The sequence below is a fragment of the Python bivittatus genome, unplaced genomic scaffold (assembly GCF_059951505.1).
Source record: "Python bivittatus isolate LINGU-HERP-01145 unplaced genomic scaffold, Pbiv_v1 ctg000220_np1212, whole genome shotgun sequence".
Lineage (NCBI taxonomy): Eukaryota > Metazoa > Chordata > Lepidosauria > Squamata > Pythonidae > Python > Python bivittatus.
This window is the reverse complement of record NW_028277048.1, coordinates 23,081,223-23,093,333: the sequence shown is the minus strand read 5'-3', so window position 1 is coordinate 23,093,333 and position 12,111 is coordinate 23,081,223. Positions and strand designations below refer to the sequence as shown.

General features: G+C 44.5%; 1 protein-coding gene across 1 annotated transcript in view; it reads right to left on the bottom strand.

Annotated features, from left to right (window-relative positions):
- ESYT1 (extended synaptotagmin 1) overlaps positions 1 to 11,715 on the bottom strand; it is a 70,315-nt gene extending 58,600 nt beyond the window's left edge. The window contains exon 1 of the mRNA XM_007426086.4: positions 11,259 to 11,715. Within this exon, the coding sequence (XP_007426148.2) occupies positions 11,259 to 11,612 (354 nt within the window). The 5' untranslated portion in view covers positions 11,613 to 11,715. The remainder of the gene's footprint in view (positions 1 to 11,258) is intronic.
- Between the last annotated feature and the right edge of the window lie 396 nt (positions 11,716 to 12,111).

Genomic DNA, 12,111 nt, shown 5'->3' with positions numbered 1-12,111 from the left:
ACACTTTTATATGCTTTCAAGCTGAAACCCAAATTTTTGATACATTATTTTAATGTGCATATAGGGCACCAAGAGAATCTTCCTGAGGCTCAAAGCCAGGTGGGAATGTGAGACAGCAATAATCAGCAAAGAGACACAGCTTAAAGAGGGGGGATCAATTTTCTGTTCCTGATTGTGTAGATCTTGATAAAAATGAGTCCTTTGGGAATGTGGCAGTAGTACATAAATAAAAACAAGATGTCAGCAAATTCAGAAAAAGAATGCTCCAGCTAAATATTAGATTGACCAACAGATACCCAAGTTGGGCTTCTATATCACACTATGCAGCCATAATTTATTTGTTGAACAAGTGGTAATACTTAGTTCACACAAAACTAAGTGATCAACAGTGCTTTCACAATCACAATGGCTGGATGTATGCATCACACTAAGCTAAAACCAAACAAACTTTAGCACATTGGGACCTCAATGTAAACATGCTTCCCAGGAGCCTACTTGAGCCCAAATCATAATCTCCAATGCAAATATTATCTTTTAAAGGAAAACATTTAGCATATATTCAACTAGTAGATGGTATAATTGGGAATCTGTGCTTTAGATTCTGAAGCTGTTATAATTCATATGGATTAGAGTCACACTTTTTTTTTTTAATCTGAATGCAGAAGGACTTTGTTGGGTATAGGCCACCTTTTAATTCCTTCTATAAAATGTGTGGAAACATTAAGGAAATAATTAAACCTACATGGGCTGCAAGACAGTTTATCTAATCCAATGGATGCAAGATTTCCACTCAGAGCCTTTGGGGAAAGAGGGGTACGTCATCTGTGTAACATAGGGCGCAATGAGAATCTAGAAAAGGAATAGGCAGTCTAGTGCCCTCCAGATGTTTGGCTACACTGTCTGGAGCTTTTGTGATGTGTAATTTGAAACATAAAGAAGTCATAATCAAAAGGCATGTTTCTTTTAGCACAGTGAACCTGCGCTAACTTGAAAGTGCTCAGACTTCCCTTTTAAAGGAAACTTCAGCCACAAACTAAAACATCCAGCTCAAAAGTAGTCAACGTAGCAGGAAGATGCTAGTCTAGTTTATATTTAGAGAAGTTCTCTTTTGGCATTGGCCCAAAATGTTACACCCACCAATCTTAAACTGTGTGGCTGCAAAATGAACAAAGCAACAATTCCCATTCAGAAGAAAACAGAGTGGGTAGCGAGTGGTGAGTCAGATAGAAGAATTCTCCAAATTCCACCACTGTTGGGCCTGTCAATGAAGACTAGGATACAGAAAATCAGCATAACAGCCTCTCTTTTCCTATCCTTTCAGAGATTACAGTGCAGAGATTATAGCTCTGATTTTTTTTTTTTTGATTACGTGCAATTGGATCAGCGTCGACTCTTAGGGACTACGTGCATTTTCTCCAGGAGGATCTGTCCTCAACTTGGTCCTTCATGCCTTCCAAAGATGCATTCGTTGGCCCTGTAATTGAGTCCCTCTGTCTTGCTGCTGGTTGTCTTTTTCTCTTGCTTTCTGCCTTTCCCAGCATTAAAGCCTTCTCCAGAGCGCTAGGTCTGAAGTAGGATAATTTGAGCCTGATCATTTGTGCCTTGAGGGAGAATTCTCAGTGGACTGGTTTGATGATGCATCTGTTTGTTTTCTTGGCCACGGTATTCTCTTGAATATTCTCCAACCCCAAAACTCAAAAGTGTCCATATTCCTTTTATCCTGCTTCTTCAAAGTCCATATAGCTGTGATTCCAATCAGGAATTAAACTACTAATCCTGTCAAGCAGCACCTAAAACAAGATCTACACACCTGATTTCCTGTAACAAGAGTAGCCCCCAGGTATCTAGCAAGAGAGTTTTTCAAAACTTTGTAATCTGTTATTCTTTCAGGTTATATTGAATAATTTAGGCATAAGCAGGCAGATAAACTATATCTGGATCAGATTGGCCTATGCAGAGCCAGGGGAGCCCCCTGCTTTACAGAGAATCAAGCTGCAGAAGCACTGCTGGAGGAAGACAAAGAGAGACTCTGACCGGACACTGGTAAGAGCCTTTCTTCAGATAGAATTCGTGGCAAAAGAAGTGGCAAACATGCTCGTTTCTCCGCTCTTATTGCATTCTCTGGGTGTCAGCCAAAGGCCTGGTTTAGGGGAAATTTTACAGCATCACTGTGAAGCGTGCTCCTGACACTTGGTGGATAAAGTTGTTCTGAGCCGAATGCCAGCTTTGCAGGTCACATGCCATTGACTAAGGCACAGATAATCTTGTGTTATCTGGGAGGAGTCTGAGCCTGTTAGCCTTGAGGAAGTGAACAGGATCCTTAGCACTGTTGAGTCAACCACCTGAGAGAGGGGGTAGTTCCACTGGTTCTGAAAGAAGCAGTCACTGGATTCACTGGATTTAGTAATTTTTATCCTGCTTCCAATCTTCCCTTTTTAGATAAGCCTTGTTTGTGCTTGTTGGTTGCCTTTGGCAGACCTGGATGGTGACAGTCCATCTGTCCTGGCTGTCCTTGATGTTTCAGTGGCCTTCAATACCATCGACCGTGGTATCCTTCTGGATTGGCTCAGAGGGTTGGGCGTGGGAGGCATGGGGTTATCATGGTGGTTCTCCTCCATCCTCCAATGTGGGTCTCCACCACCCCAATATGGGTGATTCCAACCCTGTTGCCCTTCAGAAAGGCTATAAAAATCTGGCTATTTCTTTGGGCACTGTGCCCAGAATAAGTAGAGTTCTTGTTTGAATGTGAGCCCCACTGCTGATTAATGACTGTCTGGTTTTATGTGGAGTCCTTGGTGTTGAGCTTGGTCGTTTTCTTGCAAACGCTTCGTTACCTGGCTAGGTAACAGCTCCAGTGCTAGAATGGAATGGGATTTCAAACCCCACTCCATTCTAGCACTGAAGATGTTACCTAGCTGGGTAACGAAATGTTTGCAAGAAAACAATCAAGCTCAGAGAACCCCAAGGACTCCACAGTTCAACCCTGAGCTACACATATTCTCTTCTACTGTCTGGTTTTAACTGGAATTGTTCTTTTCATTTGGCTTTTTTTGTTTGCTTCTTTACTGTAAGCCGCTCAGAGCTGCAATGTTCAATTGGGCGGCCATAAAAATGTTGTAATAAACGAATACCCTGTATAAACAGGGTATTTTTGGACCTACTTGGAAATCTGTCATTTTCTTCATATGTTTTGAGAAATTCTTGTTTTTCAAAACTTACTCCCATTCATTCTAAGAAATTTAGCAGCCTATACAGTAAAACTCAACACTTTTTCTCAGAACATTCGGGTGCAAAGGCCACTTGGAGAAATAGTTAACACTTCTCAAGTTCTCCAATTAGCAAAGAGAGAATTATTTTTTAAAAATCAGATTGGAAGTACATAGTAGCTTTACAGATGCAAAAGTATGTTTTTAATGGAGGGGGGGAGGGCAGGAAGACCCATCTGCTCAAAGATATTACTCTGGGGTTGGGGAGCAGACCGCTTTTTTTTCTGCAGACCAAACCAACAGTCTCTCCTCTAATCTCTCCATACAAGGACAAATTACAGCTCATCAGCCTAAAGAAAACACGAATAATTTTGCCTGCCTATTAAAAAAACTGCTAATAAAAGCCCACATATAGGCTACAACTGAACTACAGTCTTTAACAGAGTGCACCACCATTGTCCATGGCAGTGTTTCTCAACGCTGGCAACTTTAAGATGTGTGGACTTCAACTCCCAGAATTCCCCAGCCAGAAACAGTGGCTGTTTTTAATCCGATGATGATGATAATGTGGGTGCCTTCCAGTCAGCATTGACTCCTGGCAACTGCCTGGACTAGCCCTTGCAGATTTCTTGGCAAGGTTTCAGAAGTGGTTTGCCACTGCCTGCTTCCAAGGGCTGAGAGAGTGACTGGCCAAGGTCACCCAGCTGCCTTCGTGCCTAAGGTGGGACTAGAACTCACAGTCTCTGGGTTTCTAGCCTGATATCTTAATCACTACACCAAATTATTATTATTATTATTATTATTATTATTATTATTATTATATTATTATTATAATTATTATTATGGTTGGTCGCAGAGTCAGCCAGATGTTTAGACTGGATTTGGCATTTTTATCCACCTATCGAGTCCTTCCCGAGGACCTGGGATAGGCAGATGTTGTTGTTTGATGGCATTAGTGGTGGTGGTGGTGGTGGTATTATTATTATTATTATTATTATTATTAATATGCCACCTGATTCCCAGCCTCTCTGGGCAATTAGCAAGCATCTGCTTTGTATGCAAAAGGTCCCACATTCAGTCCCTGGCACCTCCAATTAAAGAAGATCACGCAAAGCAGGTAAAGGAGAGACTCAGAAGAGTCAGTCATAAAAAATGACACTGAGCTGGATACACCCATGGTCTGACTCATTTAAGGCAGCCTCCTGTACTCGTAAAGACTGTTAAGTTACAGTCAAATCACTTATTTCTGGGTAGTAAAACAATACTTTTAGTGTATGGTTTGAAGATGCTAAATGTTGCCGTTGCGAGCTACAGCCCTCTGCCAAAGAAGTAAGCCAAAAACAGCCGTTCAGGATCTGGAGTGCAAACTCGGTCGCTTGATGGCATCAGCACAGCGACCAGCAAAAGAAAAACTCTCCATTTATGGCAAGCAATGGATTGTTTTTTTCCACATCGGCGCGTCTGTGCAGTCCTCTCCCCACCTCCAACCCCTAAACTCTCTAAAAAGTGACTGTGAAAATACTTTCCATTGTTTCAAAAGCTGAAAGTAAGCCTGGTCTTCTCTGCAGGCATTTCTGCAGGATTGGTTTGTGTATTTTTAAAGGAGATTCATTCATGCCCTTTGCTCCTATTTCTCTAGCTTAAGTCCAATAGGTTCTAGAGATTCGTTTAAAAAATAACCTGAATTATTATGCAGCCTACAAGACGTCAGATTGGCCTCCCTTCTGTTAATTATAAAAGGGAAAATCATGTATATGTTAGAGTTTCATATGAATGTGCTAATTTGCACTATTTCACCACTTCTCTTGCCTTTACCATTCTCTTAGTTCAAGCTCTGTTGTTCTTAGCTAAGAAACTAAAGCCAGAGGGTCTCGTGCAACTTGAGTGTGCCGACAGGTAGATTCACTACAGAACTCTTTTAAGGGCAAAATTCTCAAGGCATTTCAAACAGGGGATATCTAGAATACAGAATACAGAATTTCTTTCTATGAAAAGTCACAGGCACAAATTTAATCTGTTCTCTAGGTGGGCTGCATACTGTACTGAGTAAGATAAGTACATTCACCAAGGCACTATGGTTTTAACGGCTTGTATCAGCAGTTTCCTTTGGCGATCTTTTTTAGCCTCTGGGGTTATCATACTCAACAGCTAATCTTGATAACTTTCATTTCCACGATTTCACACTTTAATGCTTGGAAAAAACAAAGGGAAGATGCTATCTGTACTGCATCTGACCACTTGAGAATCTTAAAGATCATTTAAAAATAAATTTTTAGTCCTTACAGCTATGAAGACACTGTTGAAAGAAAGTACAGGTGGTCCTCACTGAACAGCGGTACTTACAACCAGGCCTTGAAATTCTGGCTGTCACAAGGTCCCCGCAGTCACTGGACCGCCATTTGCAACCTTCACTGCCAGCTTCCAACAAGCAAAGTCAATGGGGAAGTCAACAGGAGACCGCAAATGATGACCACGTGATGTCACGCTTAACAACAGTGCGGGCTTCGCTTAACGACAGCAACTGGAAGCGCTGGAACTGCCGTCGCTAAGCAGCACAGTCATGTAATGTCACACTTTACAACTGCATTGCTTAGCAATCGAAATTCCAGCGCCAATTGCCATCGTTAACTGAGGACTACCTACAAAGTCTAGTGAAAGTTTGCATCCAGAAATCAGAGCTTTGGATCTGTCTCTTTTCCTGAGAGTAACAAAGCAAAACTAAACAAGGTGTAGGTTGTGCACAAGGTACAGATTCTGGGTTTTTGTGATACAAGATTTAGGCTAACACAAGATAGCACCGATATCTGTGCCTCTGCCAATAAGAACAAAAGAGTTACCCCCCCACCCCTGTTTTAGTGTTCTTAAGTCAAAGGATACCCATAAGCTGCTGTGAGCTCATCGGTCACATTTAGGATTTTGGACATACAGCCCTTCCTTATAGCCCACAACTGCTGCTGTCCTTTGCATTCCTATAGGGCGATCCATCTGCTGCTGCTCAACAGCAATTCATTCCTGGGGTGGTATTTCCTTTCCCCTTTTGCTGCAGCAGCCAGAGCGCAGACCTTCGAAGATATATCCCCGTGATCCCTTCACAGTTAGAGGCCTACATTCAACATTCTCCCCTGGACACGCAGGGAGTGAACCTCACAGAAGACAAGCTGGCTAAAATGCCTCCAGAGGGATTATCTTTGCTGGCAAAAGCGGAAGCATTCTAACCTCTCCCCCTAGTAGGAGAAAGGGAACGAGGAAGCTCCCTCTTATCTCTAGGGGAAGCAGGGCAAAATAGGCCAGTTTGCAAAAACAACGTTATTGGTAGCCGCAGCCAAAGTGGGCAGGTTGTCCCAGCAAGAACAAAAGGAGTTCACCGGGAAGCAGGCAAAATTCTCAAGCCTGCTTAGAGGGCCTTCGAAGCATTTTGCTCAGCTTGTCCAACTGAACTGTCTTCAAGGGTGCGGACTTCTTCCTCAAAGACCATTGTGCGGGCAAGCTGAACAAAAACACTTAGAAGGTCCCACCACTAATATGCCCGAGACCAGCAAGGACGAAGGGAGACGTCATTAAGATGTAAGAGACCAAGTGGGCATGCTGGAGAGATTGATGAGCTCGTGAGCGTGCACAGTCAGGATGCATGTCTCCCACAAAGGCCACCTTACAGTGTTTCTCAACCTTGGCAGCTTTAAGATGTGTGGCAACTTTAAAATTCCCCTTGCTGGCTGGGGAATTCTGGGAGTTGAAGTCCACACATCTCAAAGTTGCCAACGTTGAGAAACACTGTTCTACAGCAAGGGAGTTCACATATTTACTTCCAATGGATTCACATTATCCTGATCAATAACAAGAGGTGGAGATAAATATTCTGGCCCATCATCTCTGGCCACAGCAGATCTAAACATGCAACATCTCCATCCTATCCTTTTTTCTCTATATGTTGCACAGAAAGAAAAATCCAATTAGGAAGCAGGTACTCATCAGGAGATGATTTCTGAATCCAAAATTGGACAGTTGGAATACGAAGGAGGCTGTAACACAGGAGAGCCAGAGGATGCAAGAAAGAGCTAGTTGTAAAGACGTAAAGACAACAGCATGAGGGCATTAGGCTTCTGCATATTTGACAAGTAGATAAATTCAACAAGGGATCTTCAGCTATAACTTACAGACTTGATATAAAGTTAGCGTTTGGCTAGCCATGATTTATTAAATGAGCCACAACAACTGGGTTCCCCAAAAAATTACTAACCATGGTTTACAAACTACAATAGCTGGTCTCACACAACATGCTAACTCAAAAGCATAATACAACACTGCAGCTTAGCGCAATGTGTGAACCCAGCCATTCTGTTAAATATGTTAGTACAGCAAAAAAAATTACCCATGTATTAATTTATTTATTAATGGGAAGATCCATTCTCTGGACGGGAAGATTCTCTCTTTACAACTTCTATGGCAAAGGGTCCAATTTAAAACAAGCCAGCATATATTTCAGCCACTTTAGGGGTCAGTTGGACGATACTCAGTTGTGCAGTACTCTGTATCTGGAGATTTACCAAGGATTGCACGCCCTGCAGCAATATAGTATCTGCAAACTATACACAGGTTTCAGGAGAATTTGTCAGGCTCCCCAAATCAGCAGCTGGCTCTAAATCTCCAACCCCCAATTTTACATGGCTAGATCAAATTGGGCATAGATCTAGATAAGAATTTTTATTGCAAGCTAGACTGGCAAGATGTATTTAACAGCAGATTGCCCTCTGTCAGAATAAGAACGCAGTTCCTTCTTATATCCAGGGCGGTATAAACCTATGGTTTATTCTGCCTGCCTTTCCCATATTTCAACAGAGTCAGTGTCACATGCTGAGCGGCAGCTGGTTGTTGACATAACTGACATCTCTGTCCTCAGAATTGTTGGCTCTTGGCTTATGTCTCATGAGACTCACATATATTGTGAATATATGTGCAAAGGGCAAATTCAACACTTCACATGTCACAACATCCACTGCAGAAATATGCTACTGCAGTCCATCATTGTCTCCCCTTGTTAGATATTTGCTCAAGAGGCAACAATCTCTATTGTAAGAAACTTGCAGTACTCGGTTTGTGTTTCCAAGTTATACAGGAGCAGTAATTACGCAGAAAGTAATAACGCATGAATTCATCCTAGAAAAGTTGTCAAATGCCAAACTACAGAGCTGAACAATAGCATTACTGTTTAATACTTAGGGTATTTTACATATTTAGCAGACAGTGTACCAGTACTCAACTCTGCACAGACTTCTGCTCAATGGAGCACTTAAGACAAGGAGTCCTACTAAAACAAAGACGAGGCACACAAATTAATTAACAATTCCTTTTCAGCTCTGAAGGAATTGTCTGTCCTTCTGCAGCATTTTGGAGCCACAAGGAGAAGTCTGGTTTAATGAAAGGATATCACCAAAGCAAAAGAAAGCTCTGTTGAAGAAGCTTCATCTATAGTGTTTTATCCTATTCTTACCCAGGCCTGGTTGCTTGGGCTTGCTCAAATCCTCTGTAGCTCATATGCAGAGGAAGAGCCAAGAAAAGTTAACAGTCAGAAACCTAGAAGACAACTACAAGATCCTGATACATCTTAGGAAAGTACTGTGCATAAAAAACAGGAAAATCAGATGGGGTTTTCTCAAGGGAAACAGGATGCCGACAGGAAATTGTAGAGATAGCAAATATGGAGACTACCGAACATGATGATTAGAACAGGGCAGAGACAACATTATACTCATGGACATCAATGTACCCCCCCTTCACCCTGACCTTTTAAAAATATAAAATGTTAAGCAGGAAGCTGATATGCTGCAAAGTAAAGCATCAGCTTATAACATCATCCTTTTTTTCACAACCCCATAGGCACTATATAGAAATACAAGCTGTGGGTGGCTGCAGCCCTGTGTGTTGCTTGGAAGTATGTCCATTGCCCCCCCGCACCAAAAGACAGAGGTAAGCCGAGTTGGAAGACCAGAATGGGGGCTGCTTGAGGGTGAATAAACGTGCCAGTTGATGCCCTGCTAAATCCGTCCTTAGCATGTGTCCCATGCCCACCGTGGCAGCTGTTTTGCAACAAGGCAACTTTTTCTGAAAGTGGCCACAGCAACATGTCCTCACAATTCCAAATGCCTTCAAGGCCCCCCAAAAGATTAAAGAGTCGGGGAAGTGAAAAAGGGAGTTTTGGAGATGGAAGGTAGAACAAGCAGCATTAACAGACTGTGCTAAATGCAGCAACTGCTCTGCAAAGGAGCCTGTATGAATCTCCCAAACATTTAGTAAGATGAGGTTTGCTTCTGCTTTCTCCTGGGATAGAGCTTTTAATTTTTCTACCAGGGAGGGCAGCAAACACAGAAAATTCCAGGTTGATGACTCGAGTTCCCAGAATTCTCAGTCAATACAGTCTATTCTAGAATTCTGGGAATTGAAGGCCAACACAGGCAGAACTCATTGGTTTGGAGAAGGAGGCTGGCCTAAAGAGACTTGCTGAAAGGAGATCCAGAAAAAGAAACCAGAGTTCCTACCAAAGGGTTCCTATTACTGGCAAATAATAAAAGCCAGTAAACCCAGAGCCCTTTACAAATGTTATTCTGTTCTAAGCTCAACAATAAGGCTGAAAGGAAATTCATCAGCCCCTTCATATAGCCTATGAAATAGCCCAAGGCGATTATCTTGCATTGGCAGGGCATACTGGAGAGTGATAAGGCAAAAGGGAAGGGAGAAACAGCTTGGAGAAGGCATTTTATGCCCACATTTTGTTATTCATTAGGTTTACACATTCACAAAGGGGAAAGACTCACACATCAGGAGGTGTGACTGTTTTGCCACTCAAGTTAGGAAGGAGCCAGAAACCCAAGAATCAGCAGAAAAGAGTATTAGGTCTGTACGCCTGGAGACTACCATATACCATAAACCTCCCCCTTAGTGTCCACCAAGCTTCCTGACTTTTTACATTCAATTAAAAAAAGAGAGTCAGCCTCCAGCATCATATTTATTTCCAAGAACACCTTGGGGCCCCAAATGTTTTCCTAGAAAATAAAGTGGTTGACCGCAGCAGCCCAGTGCTCTGTTTGGAAATGCTCAGCTATACAGGTAAAGGGCAAAGGCGACAGGGAGGGTTCTGGAGGAAGGGAGTGGCAGGTCACATTTTGGCCAACTAGTTACCTGCAACTGATTATGGCAGCCCTTTTATGAACGGGCAACCCCCCCCCCATCTCCCATGTTCTGAGAGCACCCGTAACATTTTCTCAATGCACCCACTAGTCCCAAATGTTTGTAGAGGCCCAGTATATGCTCAAAATCAGTTCACTGAAGGAGATGCAGGGCTTGGTCTAAAGATACAGGATGAAACCATTTAGGTTCACCCTAAGGAAGAAACCCTGAAGACTCAAAAGTGTGCTCCCTTACTTATGATAAAAGTAAGGTGGATCTACTTACAGAGCCTCCAAGCCACAAAACTGTTTTGCAAAATCAGATTTCTTTCTTTTCTTTTTTCATTTTTTAGCCACCAATAACTGAGCCAAAGCGTACATGCAAAAAATAACCATTATGGGCATCTTAAGCATTCTTTGAGACCTCACCTTTAATGACTCTCATAATATAGTTGCTTATCTTTCAGATGTCAGTGTTTTTTGCTGCAGCAGCAGCCGCTCTTTTAGAACAGGCATCAGGCAGGCCAACCAGCCTGAGGGCAAGTAACTTTTGGGGGCTCCTTCCCCCAGCTGCAGTGGAACATCAGCCTAGCTGGGCTACAAACAAATGGCCGGGCTCTTCCCTCACGGGAAAAGAGAACTGACGTCCGCCTAAGCAGGCAGCCATGCCTAAGGACATATGTGCATGGACGTTAAAGGAGCGCATCGTAACTTAAGAGGCTGCCGCATATGGGAAAGTCTCGCCTGCTCTGAACTCCACCGCAGCTCCCACCCAGGACCGCCTGATGCAGGTCCCATGCCGGAAGCAAGGAGAGCTGGGGGAGGGAGCGTTTTGCTAGAGGGGGACTCCTCCACAACTAACACGCTTCGGGCAGGGGCGCGGCGCTCTTACCCAGGCGGGCAGCTCGCTCCGACCCAGGCTCCGGCCCAGATCCGTGGCGCTCTTCATCGTCACCTCTTCATCGCCCAGGAACAATTCAGCCGCCTGCAACGATCGCTCCTTGCCCAGGCGCCGGCTCCGCCAGCCCATGTAAAGGGCCACGCCAGCTACCACGAAGCCCACGCTGAGCCCCGCCCGGCCGGCCAGATACACGGGGAGCAGCCACAGCAACCGCCGCCCGATCGCACCCAGCGCCGCCAAGGCTTCTGCGGAGCCGAAGCCTCCCGGCAACCGCGACCCCGAGCCGGAGGAGACCGCTGGGACCGGATCTGGCGCCCCAGCTTCCCGCTCCGGGCCCCGCTCCATGGTGTTGCCGGGACCGAGCGGAGCACGAGAAGCGCCAGCCCAACACTGCGGCTAACTCAGCCGCCCCTAAGGTCCCGCGGCTGTTGCAGTCCTGGATCGAGTGGGCGGGGCACGGCCGAAGCAACGCCCCTCCGCGCCAGCGGATTGGAGGGTGAGACCCTGAAGGTGGAGCTAAGGCTGCAATAAACCGCGACACTGCGTTCTTTGATTAGACCAGACCCCCGGAGGAAGAGACGGCAGAATGTGAAAGCCGCGCCCCTCCTCTCCTGATTGGGCAGCGAGCGTTCCAAGATAATGGAACTAAGCAACGGCTTAGCTTGCCTCCTCTCCCGTTGTTGTGACTTGGCCGCGCTCGCGACGGGCTGAGTTCCTCAGACAATAAACTGTTGACTGGTCGCCTGGTCTTGGGTGGGCGGGGCGAGAGGCGTGGCAGTGTTTGCATCACTCCGAATTCGTAGCTTTGGGGCAGGAAGTTGGGTAGAGAGGCGTTGCTTTATTA